General features: G+C 36.6%; 1 protein-coding gene across 1 annotated transcript in view; it reads right to left on the bottom strand.

Moving 5' to 3' along the window:
* NOX3 (NADPH oxidase 3) overlaps positions 1-17,726 on the bottom strand; it is a 39,468-nt gene continuing 21,742 nt past the window's right edge. The window contains exons 9-12 of the mRNA XM_052678219.1: positions 16,549-16,711; positions 9,088-9,234; positions 7,425-7,549; positions 1-5,169 (exon numbers count right to left, since the gene is read on the bottom strand). Of these exons, the coding sequence (XP_052534179.1) occupies positions 5,043-5,169; positions 7,425-7,549; positions 9,088-9,234; positions 16,549-16,711 (562 nt within the window). The 3' untranslated portion in view covers positions 1-5,042. The remainder of the gene's footprint in view (positions 5,170-7,424; positions 7,550-9,087; positions 9,235-16,548; positions 16,712-17,726) is intronic.

Here is a 17,726-nt window from a genome sequence, read left to right as displayed (position 1 = left end):
TTGCATGACTGTTTTATTAATATTACTGTGCAGATGATAGGCATTCCTCAATCTAAACATTTTTATCTAAATATAATGACATTATATAGTAATGTACAATTAATGAGTGTTCAGTTTTGCAGGTTGATCAAGTTCCTTTGATGAGTATAATTGATTATAATTGGTGCTATGAGACAACCAAAACTCAGGCCTTTTGCTGAAGTGCATCAACGAAATCTTATCCATGTGCCTTAAGGTGAATATGATTGTAAATTATCTTTCATATTCAGAATTACTGTACCAGAGAAACAGTCTACACAAGAATGAAGGCAGTCCAGTAGTTTAATGGAATAGAATAGAATAAGATAGATTGGCCTTCCAGACCCACCCTTCAACTTGATGTTAGTCTTCTATGCATGCTCATCAAAGGGAACTATATTTAATCCTCTAGGACAGTGAAAGTGTTGTTTGAAGTAAGTTTGAGGCACATGTGTAAGGATTGGCAGGCTCAGGGCTTTTATCCTCAGTGAATAAAAATGTCTTACCACGTTAGAAATCATTATTGTTTAGAAATAATAGTTGCAACTACTTGAAGCAGCTGGCCTTTGAAATATGCTAGTTTGAGTGCTTCATTATACTGTAAAACTTTTGTTTGTTTCTATGTATTCTGAAAGGTTATTAATATATATCTTTTAATGAGCCTAAGCTTTTTAGTCCTTTCTTGCTTTTGATAGGAGAAAAAGTGTGTTTCCATGTCAACTGACACATTTGTTCACTTATATTAAAACCGTTGTGTGAATGAAATTTATTTCACTGTATGAGATGATTTGTTGAAGGTCAAGAAGACTAATGTTAAACAGACTCATTTGGCTATGTTTTTAAAATACAGATAATCAGTTCACCCTCATTTGAACGTGTTCAAATGCAAGAACTGTGTAAGTAGGCATTCCTGGAAAATGTTTCTGTTCGTGACTGCAGCTTAAATGCAATGGACACTCAATTTTATTCCATAGACAATGAAGTACAGAATTTCTCAGACAATTAAATGATCAGACATAAGGAGATGGAGTTACTGCTATAGAACAGATAACCTGGCTTGTAGGAGAATGCCTAGCTAAGCTCTCAGGAGATTTAGGCTATAGGCCATCCAGTCCCTGGTACAGCCCTCAACCTTGTAAGTGCTCTTGTTTCTGAAGACCAAGGCAGATTCATGCCTGGCATTGGAATGCTTGAGAAGTGTCAGGAGAGGAGACAGCAGCCTGGGGACAGTTAATTTCTGCTGCACACAGTCACGGACCTCCAGAGCCACCTCCTGCTATGCTGCTTAGATCGCCATGAATTTGCACTCTTTGAATGCATGCTTTATTTATCCTTTTCGAATTCATAGGTCAAGCTGGGTTGAAGCAGTGTCACATTTTTCTTTTCCTTTTCATTGTTCCTGAGGAAAAGCAAATTGATTTCCCCCCCCACTTAGAAAAAAAGAAAAGAAAAACTACCAACACTAAAATTGTTGACCAAAAAAGACAACAAAGCCACCATGTCACTTAGTTTATTACTCCTCCAGAGTGGCTGAGCTACCTTTAAAGCAGTTCTTATAAAATTTCCTGCTAATCAGGAATATTCAAACATTTGAAATTTGCATTTTTGTTGCAGTTAACATTTCCTCTTAGCCCTTTTGTTATATCCAAAAGCAGGAAAGAAGCACATCTTTGTAATGATATGATATATGTCCCATATGATGGACACAGTGTGGAAAGTGTTAGCTCCTGTTTTATCTTCCATTGTAAACTAAGGCACAAACTTGCTTAATTTCGACTACATGTATAACCTGGGGGAAGGAAGAAAGGAGGGAAGCCCAAAACATGTAAAATCATATATTTCAACTTAGACTTCCTAATAAATAAGCATAAATTATCATAACACAACTCTTACTATTGTAATACCTTTATTTCTACTGTGAAAGCCAAAGTAATTAATCTACGTATTTATGATCCTTGTCTATGATTAGTTTTCTGTCACAGGATGTGATAAACATGTGCTGTTATGACTATGTTTTATTTACTAATATTGTCCTAAGAAGTGCTGAACACTTCCTGCTGAAGAAGCTGAACAGAGAAATCCATGAAGATATCTTTCATTTTCCATGACAGTGAATGATGTTTCCATATATAAACATAATAATAGAGTCATTACACATGCACTCACATTATCATCACTGCTGTGCGTTCAGTGTTATTCAAAACAAGGCAGGAAGCCAAATTTTCCTAGTTTCCATTTTGATTTAAATTGTATTTGTAATAAAGAGATTTTCACTCAATCTAAATGCAGTATCATCCTGGTTCAACAAATCTCCTCATTTCTTTTTTTTTTATTATTATTATTTTTCTTTTATTCTAGGTCACTCGGTCCTGATACAAGTGAAATTTTCCTCTGGTGGTGATAACAGCAGTACTACTCAATGAACTATAACAAGGGCTCTAAATGCATCTCCTGTAGCATGCCACAGTGATTTGCAAAAGTGAGAATAAATCAAAGCAGTGAAGAGATGCCATGTTGAGCCAGAAGCTAAATGTTGCATCTTGTTGCATGAGGCTAGGGGTAGAACAGATCCTGTTTTTCTGGCAGCACAATATCTTTGTGCTTGTTACCTCCAATCCAACCCCATTAAAACAATCATTCAGAATCTGCAGGAAATTGTCACCTCTTTCTTTCATGCAATGGCAGCTGGTATTGGTGCCTACACACATTTCTCATTTCCTTCAAGATTTTCAACACACACAAAAAAAGAAACTTAATTTATATTAAAAAATGTGTCAGCTTACCCTGAGGCTCAGCACGGGCACCAGGGAAAAAAATGAAAGATAAATGCCTCTAGGTGAACTGGCAGAGGCTCTAATTCTCCACTCACTTTACTGCTACACAGTATGCATCGCATTAATCATTTCACATAGGCAGGCATTTAAGAAAACTTCAGCAATTTAAAATAAAGATGCCTTGCCCTAAACTTAATAATAATAAGACTGTATCAAGCTCAGTTCACACATACTGTATATCCTAATAGAAGAGATGTAGAATAATATTGTAATTCTCTGTGACACAATTTTTATTGTTGTTTCTTTTGCCTATACAGCCATGTCCCCTCTTGTGGGCATTTCCCGTGTGTGTATGTGTACATATATAATGTTGTCATTTGTCTTATTCAACTGCTGACATACATAGGATGTTTTCTATCTTCCACTTTTCTTGTGTGGCTGGAGAAATGCATTACATGATCCTAGTGAACTCCATTATGCCTCATTCCAACTTGAGTATAGATTTCTCTAACTTCTGTGCTGGGGGAGTGAGGTAAGGAAATACATTTCTTGTTTTTCTAGCTTACGTAAGTCATGAATTTTTAATATTGTCTCCTCCCTAGTTCTAAAATAATTTGGTGCTCTACATGCTTAACTGTGCTGAATTGTAGAGCCATAGAATTACCAAGGTTGAACCAAGATCATCCAGAACAACTGTTTACCTGTCACAAATACTTCCCCACTAAACCACGTCCCTTAGTACCACATCTACACATTTCTTGGACACCTCCAGGGATCGTGTCTTCACCATCTCCCTAGGCAGCCTGTGAGGAGAGTTTTGAAATGGGAACAGCAGGTGAGAGCAGCTGACCAACAGCCAAGTGAGGAATCGCAGACAACAAGCAAAGTGTGTGAGACAGTGTTAACAGGTACAAAGCACGGCAGAAGCAAACCTATTCCAAATGTATGCACATGAACAAGTAACTTCTGACAGGATAGCATGACAAAAGAAGTTCTCATCCCTTTCTGTAAAACCCATGTGGCAAGATACCCCTCTGAAGTGCTGCCTACTAGCTCTCATGGTATAGGAAGGACACAGGAAGAATTAGGGGCTTCCATGTTGTTGAACGGCTATGATCTCCCTGGGAGCATAGTATGATAGTACATATGACTGTATAGCTGCAATGGATGGCTGCAGGCTTTTTGGGAAAGACAGGCTGTTGTGGTGAGGTGGGCAGTTGCCCTTTATGAGTGAGAATGGCAGGAATACATGTAGCCCTGCATAGGGGTAGATGGGTGGATGAGAAACCAGCTGTGAGCTGATCAAGATCAGTAGGTAAAAGTGTTTAAAGGTCAGTTAAGACAGGCACTCTGCAGGACTTCACCCTTGTGAACCAGGAATGACACACACACAAAAAAGAAAACACCACAAAAACAAAGTGCACAAGAAGTGAAAGAAAGGACACATGACCCAGGATCGCATGACCTCCAGAGATCCCTTTCCATGCCAGCCAATCTGTGATACCCGTGATTCTATAACTTTCTGCAGTCCATTCTTTAGTGCTCATGAAGCAGCTTAGCATTTAAAGGACGCACAAAACTTTTTCCCACACTTCCAGTTACCTCTCTCAGGACATGCATTTGCTGAGTGCCAAAATTTCTACAGTCTCCTTAACCTTCAGAAAATATTAGCTTATGGTATGCTCTGCCAGTACCTCTGCAGAAACAGCATGCTTAAATGTTGCCTGCTTTGGTAGGTCAAAAGGAATTCATTGAAAAGTGTATATTTAAACAGTATTGCTGTGACACAAAAGGTGATGTGGATGTGCGCGCAGTTGGAGGCTAGAAGTGCAAGATCAGAACACCAGGAAGGAAAATGCTTTGAATGGCTGGGCATGATTTAAACAGCAGGAATGATAGTATTGCCTGCAGTAGTAGTTTGATCACACATAACAGTGAGGTGCAGTTCTTCATTTCCTTTTCTCTCTTGCCTTTTTCTTCAAAGTTTAGTGATTTGTATGTGTTTTCAAACAGATGTAGCTGGATTCACTGCATCACTGACTGAGCAATTAGAAATTGGTCCTTCAGTTCTTTGAAGGAAATGCTAAGGATTGGATTCAATTCTTTAGTTGGCATAGGATGGTATTTTTCCACTAAAGTCAGTGTTGCTGCTTCAGTTTACAGCTTGAATGCCACAGAATGGATAGAGTACAGGAGAATGTGAAGAAAAAAGTATAACTTGGTAATATCTATTAGAGAGTTAAGTACAGTCTAGAAACTTTCTTCGTTGTAGTGAAATTGAACTCCTCTTGGATCAACTGTTGAATATGAGTTGCACATCTTTTGAAGGGTCTTAGAGAGATTCTTGGGTCCGCAGAAGAACACTCCAATGCTATTGCTGTAATCACAGTAACAACAACAAAAAAAAACCATAAAAGCAGTAAAATGGATAAACTGCAACTTTTGACAGCCTCGAGCTTTGTATCAGTTGAAATGATGCTTTTGAATTGATTTTTTTTAGAAATACACTTGAAAAAATTGTATTAATATCACAAAGTACTACAGTATAATTATTGTAACACTGCAGTGTTTATTATGTCATATTGATTTATTTATTTGGATAGTTGCACTGGAGGTCACAAATTATTTTAAATCATGGTTCTTTGGTTTTGATTGTCATACTCTTTTGATTGAGAAAAGCAAACATCTGTTTGGGCTGGAAATTTAGAATGCTTTTTCTCCATACGAATTAATACTCTCTTTCCCTAAAAATGCATAAATCGCTCAGCTATTTCTGAGTCTTTTTTTTTTTTTTTGCTGTTGTTTTGTTGTTTTGCTGTTGTTGCATGTTTCTTTGGTTGGGTGTTTCTCTTTTGTTTCTTTGTAGTTTTTATTTATTCACTTATTTATTTTAATGCTTTACTGTCTGTGGACAATTTTTTAAGTGTCAGATTTAAGCAAAAATTGTAAACAGTTCTCATAAAACAACAAGAACGTGACAACAAACGTTTTGTTGATAAGTGCACAAGCGTGTTACAAAGAAGTGGAAACATGATTCCTTGCTGGAGAGTGCTTTAAAGAACTGGCTTATAAGTATACAGCACATATTATTTTGAAACATATATATGTGGACACAGACATGCACACATGCTGTGCTACTGGGGGAAGCTGAATCTACTTAGACACAATGTAAGTGATAAGTGAATGTGATCTTCAAAAGGTTTTTGCTCCCTTAAAGGAGTGGCTGTAGATCTGATTTTGGAGCCGTAGCCATAGTCCTCAAAATATAGCTCTGGTTCTCCACTACATTAGGTTCAACTTGCAGTGGTATACTCCCATTAATATGCAAAAGACTCTGTTGAACAGTGGGAAACTTGGTGGACTTAGATGTAGGAACTCAAAATATAGTTTGTTCATGCAAGCTAATTGTTCTATTACACAGTATAAATTCTTGAGCCTCCTGTAACTCAGAGCAAGGAAAGGTAGGATATTTTTTGTGATTAATTGTACACAAGGAGTGCAGTGTTTTCTTTAAGAGGTCAAAATTGACAAATAATGCATACATCTATGTTCAGAAGCAAATACAGATTTTTCTGCCACTTAGCACTGACTTTCTAAGGAAATATCACAAGATCCAGTGTGGAAAGTTAATACTATCTCCTTCCCCGAGCATCAGAAAAACAGACTTTTCTCGGCTGTACTTAAAAAAGTAACAAAATGATTATGTTTCAACTATAACTTTAAAAGCTCTGTTTTTTCAGCGGAACCTGTATAAAAGGTCTTTCAAAAATCATGTTTTCTACCCTTGGCCTCTTTCTATTTTTAATCTTTCCTTATTTCCTGATTGTATTTATTTTGACCTCTATCAAATAGTTTTTCTATTACTGTTATTTTTGCAATTTTATGGTATTCTTGTAGCTTACTGTATTCTCTTTGATCTCCTCCCTTTCAGCTTTTTCTTGAGTCTTTTTCATCTTTAAAAAAAAGTTTTCTTTCTTCTTTTTCTTTTTGTATCTCTGTCTCTCAAGTGCAAGCCTTTATTTTGCTTTAGCAGGTAAATGTTTGGAAATCATAAAGAGTCCCAAGGATTCTGGAATCTTCTACCACCGAACACAAAATATTTCAAATTCTTGCTTCAAAGGCTTTCAGGAACAAAGAAGCTTTTCTCAGGCCACTAGTGAATCCACCAAGTTCAAATGAACTGTCTTTGCCAGCAGAGATGAACTAATAACAGAACAGCATAGTCTTGCAAGAGTAGCCAAATATGTTCAGTGAACAAACATATCCTTGACATCATAAGAAAAAAATCACAGTTTATCTCTTTAATAACCATCTTCAAGGGAAATTAATGCTACTTTGTCCTTTGTGCAGAACAGTAATTGGATTGTGTGTTTCAATTATATCTGGACAAAGGCCAGGATATTGAAATACTTCTAAATATTAGATTTTCTTGTCCAAAAATTAGATTTTATTGGCATTCTCTTTCCGAGATTTCTTCATTAAAAGCTTCATTAAGCATAAATCTTCTTTCCACACAGCAAAAAAACTAAATTATTTTAAAAGGGTCATTTAGAAAGGTTTGCCCTCCCCTCCTCCCACTGTTTATGCTGAGAGACGAGTTACCTAACAAGGTTAGAAGCCAACCTGCCTTACCTAGGATGGTTTTCAGCTAGCTGCTTGAACTCATTGTCCCAGTTTGGCCTTCCATAGAAGGTCTTCTGCCTCAAACCAGTAATTACATCCACCTTCTCATCATAATGCAGGCCTATATGAGTAGCCTAAAGACAAATATGCAATGTAATAATTTTAAAATCAATAACGTGTACTCAAAGTAATAGGAGAAAGCAATAACACTGCTTCTCAGTGAAAGACAGGAGTATTAATAAAGAAAAGTGTAATTATCAAAAGACAGTGAGGAAAGAGGAGATAGTAGTGCAGAAGTACAAAAAAGTCAAAAACTGCCTGTGACCTCAAAGGAATTCATCTTGCGACTAAATGTTTGATATGAGTAGGGATCAAATGCCTGGTTTTAGTACCTGGGCCTAATTTGATCTGAGAAGAAGCCACTGAAAAACAGTGCTCTCCCTCCACAGTCCTGGGGTGCTCCAGGAGCAGGAACAGCACCAGTGTAGGTGGGTAAGCAGCACAGCTCTAAGATTTCTCCTGAATCACATAAGGAACAGCACGGGGTAATAAGGCAGTGCTGACAGGACAAAAGGGTGTGAAGGGAAGGAGGTAACTTGACGGAGCACATGAGTGAAGAGTCTCAGCCGTCTCAGCAAGAATAGTTGTCTGCCTAATTGACTTTTGGTCTGATATTTGCTCAAGGGGGAGGCAAAATGTTGACAGCTGCAAGGTGAGGGCAGGTTTGTGCTTTATTAAGATCATGAATAGGTTCTTTCAAAACTTGTTTTAGGTAATACCCTGTGATATTGCTAATCTAATAAACAGACTATTATGACTGCTATATACTTTACAATAAAAGATTTTTCTGAATTTTGTGTACATACCTCATTCCTTGACAGGAACCCTAATTTTTAATATCTACTACGCAATCCTTACATTCAGTGGAGACAGCAAGAAATAAAATAGTAGAGTAAAGAGATACCTGTGAGAGTTTTTGACAGATGCCTAACTTTGATCACAGTGTGATCTGAGTTTGGTTTGAAAAAAAAAGAATCAGAGAGAAATAATCAATTCATTTAGGTCTAGGTAAGGACTAAATAAGCTGAATTAAAGCTACCTACTCTAAAGATTAAGTGCCACTAGGTAAGATGATCCCGTGAAATTATAGGATGGTAAATTTAAGGGCAATCAGAGAAAATATCTTCTCAAACAGTATTAATTGGTCAATAGATTTTTTTTGCAAAAAATGCTTTGAATGCAACGGGGTTCAAAATTATGCTGTATGCATACACAAAAAACATAAAATATAATATAGTAAAAATAATAAAATTATCTGATGTTTTATAGTTCAGTGCAAAAAAATGCTATAATCTGTTTAAAGAAAGTTCCAAAGACACATGGAAAAAATGGCCTTTCGCAAGATTCCAGAGGCTCTCTGCACTTTTGTTTTTTTGGAACACCTGCTAGCCAGGGCTGCACAAGACAACATACTGTACTGGAAGGATCACCAGCTTGTTTTCTCTGTTCCTATTTTTCTAAATGTGAGAGGGAAACAACCTGGTGTCTTTATATTTACAGTTCTTTGTCTCTCTGCTTCATCCATCATTCATTCAGCTGTTCCTGTTCCTTATGTCACCATACTGGAAGAGCAAGGTACATTAACTCAGACTCATAAGAGTTTCATTATTACCTGACTTTCGTCCCAGCCAGTAAGAAATATGTGATAACTTAGGAAATCATTTTTCCCTTTTTCAATCATTTTTGTTTCCAAAAGGAACAGAAGATCAGCAAACCACTCAAATGTGGATGGGTCTCGGCAAATCCAGTAAAAATAAACCTGTGAGATAAAAATAAAGAGATTTAGTAAGAAGAAAACTTTCAATGAAACTTCCTAATGATTAGCACTGGTTATTAAACACATTGTGTACAACTCTCCACTATGAATTTAAACATAATAACACATTTTTTCAGTGATGTAGACGTTCTATTGTTTACAAAATGTTATTTTCATCTTCAAGATTGAGCATTCATGTGTTAGCAAAGATAGGCAGTGTACAAGTTTCCTATTTTCCCCTGCCAGTATTTCTTAATTTGACATAGAATACCTAGTCCTGCATTTCTTGTAAATAACTTTATTATCCTTTGGAACTTTATATTGATTTTCAGTTATAATATAAAGGGAATTTCAATTTCATTCAGCACTGAAGCAAGGAATTCTTGTTTCTCAAGATGCCAAAGGTTAACTGTAGATGTAGTCAGAAGGTATTAGTTACATAATTCAAGTCAAAAACTGTACAAAAAAGCCGAGAGAACATACCTAGTTGCTTTTTTAAAGAATGTCTGGTTTAAATTGGAGCTCATAACTTCTAGAAAAAACATTAAACTGTAATTTTAAAGTTGCCAAGGAGGTCTAACGAACTACTGTCCCAGGATGTAGTTTTGTATTGGTTAAAGACCTATGAAAAATTCAAATAGTTTTTCTCATCCACACTTTTCTAGCTTCATCTTCCACATGGTGGATATTTTTTTAATGTTGTATGTTGGAGTGGAGAATCTATTATTAAAGCTTTGCTCCCCAGGCAGAAATTAGAAGCTAGAATCAAGTTGTCCTATAATCTTCTCTTTGGCAAACCAAACATTCCTGGAATCTGTTACTAAGAGGCTAATTTTTCCATTTCTTAGTAATTTCTGTGGCTTTTTTTTCTATATATTCCTTCATTGCACTAACAGTCACAAACAAACCAGAGTGTTTCTTATTTACTGGGAACCTGGTAAAGGGAAATGCTTGCATGGGAAATCATATCTTTCAAACCAGATGGTCAGTTGCCATTCATATGAGTATGAGTCTTTCTATTTCAAGAATCCTTGCCATGTCATCTTCAGGTGGATCAGATAAGACTCCCCTAAACCCATATTCTGCTCAGTACTTACATTCAAGTGGTCCAGGGACATTTATGACCTCTCCAGAAAATGTATAATCTATTGTGGTCAATTATCTTAACTGCATATAAAGTATCTTTTAATTAATTAACAATGTATGGTGTCTGGAGTCTGCTAGGCACTATTGTGATGCTCAGATGCACCACAATTATAAGAAAAATTTGATTATCATTCTTATTACTCAGGTTCTATAGCTTTTGCTATGCAATCCATCATTCTTTTTATTTGATCAGAGGGTACCAGACATCCCAACATCCAGTATCCTAAGCACAGATGCACACAGGGAAAAACATCTGGAAGCAATGTGAGTTCTCCAATTCAAGAGTCTTCTGCATGTATCTCCAAGGTTATTATGTCCTTCTAACAAATCTGAGGTCCAATCTTGTGAAAAAACATGGTTTGCATATACTGAGTGGAGAATTTGTGAAGCCTAACTTGAAGACCTAAAAGTTCTTCCCTGTCATGTACACTTCCATTATGTGCTTAAGGACAACAAAGCTAATGTAAATTTTCTCTTTGGGGAAATGAATGCTTCTCCATCTGGAGGCTAAGCAGCATGACTGAATGTAAGATGTTGTTTGCATCTTTATGTTATCATGGAAAAAGGAAAAGGCAAAAACAACGTGGAAAATTGCTAAACAAGGATATGTAGCATAGAGAAATTTGGGAAGAAGGATCAGTGTTGGAAAAAGCTCTTGTTTCCCTGTCTGTTTCTTTGCTAAGGACACAATGACTGACTACTGTCAGTCATCTTGTCAGCTCATAGAAAATGAGCCTCTGTGGGCAATGTAATTTTGAGTGTAATTATTTAAGTAGTGCCTCTAAAGGGATACTTCACAAGCATGAAGAAAGCTTAAAAATATGCAGTTCCAAGTGATAAAGCAATGACATGGAGGTCAGCTATAAAACTATAATGAAGAGATAGTTGACACTATTTTTATTATAACCATGATTTTTATATTGTTGCAAAATCTCTTAACTTCCTTCAACTCTTCTCTATTTGTGCTCACCAGGCTTCTCTGCCTTTTATTATACCTCAGTATAAAAGGTAATCTTTAAGGTCTGTCCTCAATCATTCTGGGGAACTGTGAAAATTTCGAAATTGTAGCCCATTTCCATAGGACCAATGAAACAAAGATTCATATTAAATGCTTCAGAAGTGCAAAAATTGGAAAAGAAACCAGAAAGTTATAAGGATATTTCCCAAAGTTTCTGTAAACCAAATTGGCAGACTTTTGGTAAAATGCTGGAAGAAAAATGTGGTAAAACTATGCTTCACTGGAGATTTGGTGAGAGAGCATAACAGTGATTTGAGATGTTTCTTAGATCTGAATATGCTATATGAGTCCATCTGTCGTTTCTGTAGGAAATATAAACAAAATACAAACCTAGGAGGAAAAGATACAGCATTCATGGTTAAGCAGGATACCTACAGTCCAGAAATAGGATTGTCTGCAGAACTTTAGTATGAATCATCTTGGTTGTTTGCTTTTTCCCGTTCTATTTCAATGTTTTACTTAAAAAATTGCTTTGCAGGGGGATTGCTCCTGATTTGCAATGGCAGAGGTTAAGATGAAAAAGCAAGCCTGCTGACTTCATAGCATTTCATTTTTGTAATCAACAACAGCGTTATTTAAATTAGCAGAAATGCATAATTTGTAGCCTTAACATTTATTTAGTTTTTATATTCAAATCCTAAAGTCCCTGCTTGTTGGACATCCCTAGCACCTTGAAAATGATGCCACTGAGTGCTGTCAGTCTGTATCACACTGTGGCTGTAGATTTGTAGTGAGAAACATTTTCCCCCAACCTCTACTTGATCATCTTATTTCTGAAGTATTTTTAGCAGTTCATTCTAAACAAATAAGTATTTAGTACTTGTGTATGGAAAGGAGGCGTGTGCTTCTAAAGGAATAATTAATTGTGTTCAGGGTAGCAACTGGGAGCACATAGGCAGAGCTGAGCACCAAGCACATTCAGGGAAGGGGAAAGAAAAGCTAGCTGATGAGCTGAGGTAGCATGGTCCTGAAAATGGAGAACTATTTTCTAGCATAGATTATGGAGCTTGAAGGAGTGATTTTAGCTGATTACAAACCTAACTGTCACTGTAGCAGCCAGTTCGACTGAACTAGGTCAAGCTGCCTCTAGCAAAGTCCCCTTGAGAAAGAATATCACTTTCTGAAGCAGCAGAAATTCCTTAAATTCATCACTGGTGCAGTTCTGCTGAAGCTGTATCCATTGCACTGCCTCTAAGGTTTTCATGTTAGCAGTAGAGAGCATTAGCTAATGAAGAAAGATTGTCATTCTAAGAAGTATTTTTGACCATGATTATAATCTTAGAAAGAAAAGAGAGTGAATTAGGCTGGCCTATGGATAAAAGGTCTTCTCTTATCTTAGATCAATAAGGACTTCTAGTATAATAAGCTAAAATAAATGCTGTTTATGAAGGAGTCTTCCTTTCTTTACACTGAGTACCTATGGCAAAGCACGGCATATAACATGTATAATTAAAATACAATAAACACGCAATAAAATCCATCCTCATTAAAATTGTAGAATAAAGCTAGCATCAGTGCATTTCTACAATTAAACAATTATTCTGAATCTAGTATTTTTTTATTGTAAGCCCAATAATATTAACTGACTGCATTTATTTAGAACACTTAAAAATCTGCTTCAGATTTATGTTTCATTAGTCTCTACCCACCCTACCTGCATCAACTACATTCATCAGCTTGATGGCTTACCCAAGTAAACTGTCTTAAATTTTCCAAGTGCTCTTTTCACAAATTGAGTTAGATGCAGTATTGCTATTAATCAGATCTGTAATGCAGGCGCTTGAATTGTTGCTTATTTCTACAGTACTTTACTCCCTTGCAATATGTACATATTTATAATTTATTTTCCCCTATTCTGAATTTTGTACAGCAGACAAGAGCTCTCATACTTCTTTCCTGTAAGGTGGAAGAATATATTTTGTAAATCACTTTCTACATTGCGGAAAGTCATTAGTAATTACTTGCTGATGATCATCTGTCTGTTTCCCTGTGCTCTGAAGACGGAAGGAAGCTGTGACTCTGAACAAAGCCATCTTTTCACAAGTGAGGTGTAAAAGGTGATGAGGTCAGGGCCACCCAGAGAGGCACCCTCATCCCTAGCTCTTGTTGCTGTCCCTTAGACGTAAGACACTCAACAGCAAAACCCTCCTGCACTTGCAGCTGGACACCTCCCTGCAAAACCTCTCCTGCTCCTAAATATGCCATGCTGCTCATGGGCTGTAGCAAACCAAAAAAGTTCAGAGATCTCACTCAGCCACGTGAATTCATCCAGAGGGCCATTACAGCTAAAGCACAGCAGTGACAGCAGAGGCACATACAACATGGCATAGGATTTGGAGTTACAGTGGCAGCTTGTGGCCTTTCACATAAATATAGGAAAAGGCTCAAATTCATACTCCTAAATTTGAAGCAAGAAGCCTAAACTGCTCAAAGATATCTCAGGTTGCATTTAACAGCTAAGATAGGCCAGCTTTTCAGGCCTTTAATCCAAAATGTTTTGCTGAGAAACTGATGGTCTGGGGTGGACCTCAAAGTGGAAGGTTACCTCAGACAGGGATGGTTGGTCTAAAGAAAATGGAAGAGGTTAAGTAGTTGGACAGTTGTTGAACTCACTTCCAAAATATGCCGTGGTTGCCAAAGATCTACATGGGTTTAAAAAGCAACTAGGCAAGGTCACGGAAGAAAAATCTATTAAGGATTATTAAACAGAACAAGGCAGCTCTTGTATCAAGACATTACTGAACTTGCTCAAAGGCAGTGTGCATTAAAGAAGTATCGCTATATGATTTTTCTGTCTGATGTCTCTCATGATTTTTCTCTTGGTGCTCATAAACAGACAATATTGAATAAAGAATATGGGGCTAGGTAGGCCTTTGGTGAGACTTTTTGTAATGTCTTTATTTTCAGTAAAATAGGAAGTGCACATTTGCTAATAACCGCATCTGATGAATCAGTACAATTTTATTGATTTCAACAGCAATTGGTTCAAAAAATCATATCAGTAATATAAAGAAAAGATCATTTTGTGCATAACTAAAGGCAGAAGAAACTTTCCAGCAGCAGTTCCCTTCTTAATCACTAAAAAAAAGATAGAGAAATGAAGGCTCTAAGGCTATTTAATTGTGAAGAATCAATTAGATAAATGTGCACTCCTTTCAGTTTGCTGTTTTTGTTGATGGTTTTTGGTTTTTTTTTTTTTTAAATTATACAGCTACAGACATTATAGAAGCTATGAGCATTTATAACACAACTGTATGTAGGCAACACTAAGAAATATTAGTTCAATAAGCGTAATGATAACTGTACTCAAATCAAAACTAAGTTGTTAAAAAAAAAAAAACAAAACACAAACTTTTATTTATTTCCTTAATAGACATTTCTATGGTACTCGGCAGAAAGAGGGCACTGCATGCTTTGTGGAAGATTAAATTATTTGTAATTATACCACAAGTGGAAGATTTTAACCAATGGGGAAAAAAATGTTGAGCAACCATGAGATTAATTGCTCTCACTAAGATGACCACTAAATTTTTTAAGGAATGCTGTGAACTTCCCCAGTACCTTTCATCTAGGCTTTCAAAATACTTTACAAACACTAACGTAGCTAAGCCTCATAACACCTCTGAAAAATAAGCATCACTATTCCCACCACACCAATAAGGAAACCAAGATATAGATAAAAGATATACAGAAATCATTATACTTTTGCATTTCACATGAATTCCAGAAAACCAAACTCTATAGCAGAAAGCTCTGGAAGAATGCACCATGCTTTTGCCTTGTAGGCACACTTGCCCAAGGTTCTCTCACAGCTATATATCTTGAGGTATACTATACACTCAGTGTGTAGTTAAATTCACATCTTTTCCCCTTAAGATAACAACAGCGATGATAATAATAATGTTTTTACATGCATGCATATACAATATATATAATACACATATATAACACACATATGTTCATAGATAGAATTCCTTCCAGTAGAAGTGATCATTCTGATACGATGCAAACATTCACAAGTAGACTTCTTTTTACATCTAGCTCGTATTTTCGTTTTTATTTCCCTCATTTCCCTTCTTTCTCAGTGTTTTTTTTCTGCCTCAAAGATCCCCCCGGCAATCTGAACCTGTCCTCGTCTCCTCAGTTACTGAAATCCCAGATGCTTTCATAGTGGCAGCTTGTCATTAAGAAGCCAATTGTAACACTTTTTTATTTAAAAAGATCAGCCCCTTGGTCCTGCAATCAGCTCCATATGTACTGACCCTCTCGGATATCTGTCCTTAAATGTGTGATGCTGAGCAATTTCTGATTCAGCTTTAATGTTGGAAAACCAACTAAAGGAAGCTGAAAGAAAAGTCAGCAAGATATCAGTAGCCATGATGGATAGAGAAGAACATGCTTAAAGCTTATTTTTTTTTCCTCTGTTATCTTCTTATCCCTCACCCTGCCTCACTGAGTATCTCTCCTTCACCTGTCCTCTCTCAGTAGTGCCTCATCCATCCTTAGCAGAAGGTGTAAAACAGGTGAGTACATCAAGAGTATATTAGCTTCATTGGTGCCATCCATTCCTTACAGCCTCCAGTATATTCTTTTCAAGAAAATAATTAAAGTTGTTTGCAAGCAGAAACATACGTCTTGATATATGCATCTCATTCAGATCTCAAATACCTTTTTTCATTCCTTCTGCAGGGTGAGAAAAGCAGCTGATGGGTGCTGAAAGCAGTATTTGTGTCAAGACTGGTATCCCAAGGGCCTGCATGAGACCTGCACCTGGGCATAGAGCAGGTATTGCCTTCAGTGCTCTCTGAGATGACCTCACAGAATTCATTTTGTAGGAGAGGGGACAGTTTATCTTCGAGCTCTGTCTATGTGTCTACGTATGAGAGTTACTATGTATTTGTCTCCAAGTACAATTATGATTCTTCAGCTTTTACTAAAACCAGTGCTTGGGCTGCTTTATTCCTCAGGAAATAACAGGGAAATTGGGAAAATCTACCACAGAAAAGTTCCTGAGGCAGCTGGAGAGTGAATGAGTGCATCTGATGGCAAGATAAAGCACTCAAGTGAGTCTCCAACTCTGAATTGCCTCTGCAACCTGGAAAATAGATTTATTTGTGGAACTCTTTAATAGAGTGATAAACTTTCCCACTTACCTTCTGCAGCACCAATACTGTATGAGGATTGCAGCACTTGTACCAAATGGATTTTAAAATAGAGGCAAATGGCGTGACTCCTATCCCAGCTGCAATGCACACACTCACTCTGTAGCGAAAAACATCTGTGGTTGCAGATCCATATGGTCCATCCACAACCAATCTACAGCAACAAAACAGTCAAGAATCAGCAACATATAAAGCAGTAGAAAGGTTAAAAATTTGTTGGGCTACATGTTTTGAAAACAGAACTTCTGTTAAAATAAAAGAACTCTGTGACTAAGCTGGCGCATGAATAATCCATGCAAACACATTTAATTTTCATTGGGTGTCACTTAATAGCAAAGCAACTGTTTTTCTCTGAAACAAGAGAACAAGAGCACCCATGTGGGTCTGGGGCCTGGCCATCTATTTAAGCATGCAATTGCAATTTTCTGGCTTTCTGAAATGTGATTAGTCATATAATTGCATGTCCAAATTTAGCGGTGGAATTTGCATATTTAATTACAAATCACTGAAAAGCATCCTGTTTTAGAGCTTTATTTTCTGCATTGTATATATCAAAGTAAAGACAAACTGATTATATTAATTATTTTGAAAACTTCTCCATGTGTATTAAAGTAATAAAAGAGAAAGTAAGAAAAAGGTAGGCATATGCAAGGAAACCAGTACTTTCTCAGCTCTTTCAGAACAATCAGTATTCCAGAAATACATTTTTGGCAGTAATACTGTACTTAGTATCTGACACAGAGGAGAAATTGTAAAGAAAAACATTTGTTTATATTGCTAGCCTTTATAATCAATATTACTGATGCTAAAGCATTCATTTTGAACAACATTAGAGATGAAAAAGATCATTAAATAATCAGATTAATTCCATTACCAACATGGAATATAAATACATGCTGTGCTTTGGAGTGCTCTGTCCAGTCTATCTTCAGATAGCATAAGTGCTTCAGAAGATTGTTTTGGAATCCAACAGCAAGTGCAGGAAAAAAAGTATTTTTTTCCTTTCAGATTTCTGTTGTTTTAGGCTTTTCCTTTTTTGCACCAATCATCTTAAAAGACCAATTTTGATAGTATGAAAAAATATCCAGACATAGAAACAATTAAGTGTTTTAACAGGAAACGAAAGCAAAATCACTAAACAATGGTATAAACAAATGTATGGACACAAT

The sequence above is a fragment of the Tympanuchus pallidicinctus genome, unplaced genomic scaffold (genome assembly GCF_026119805.1).
Source record: "Tympanuchus pallidicinctus isolate F22 unplaced genomic scaffold, pur_lepc_1.0 scaffold1, whole genome shotgun sequence".
Classification (NCBI taxonomy): Eukaryota; Metazoa; Chordata; class Aves; order Galliformes; family Phasianidae; genus Tympanuchus; species Tympanuchus pallidicinctus.
This window is presented reverse-complemented; position numbering and strand designations above follow the sequence as displayed.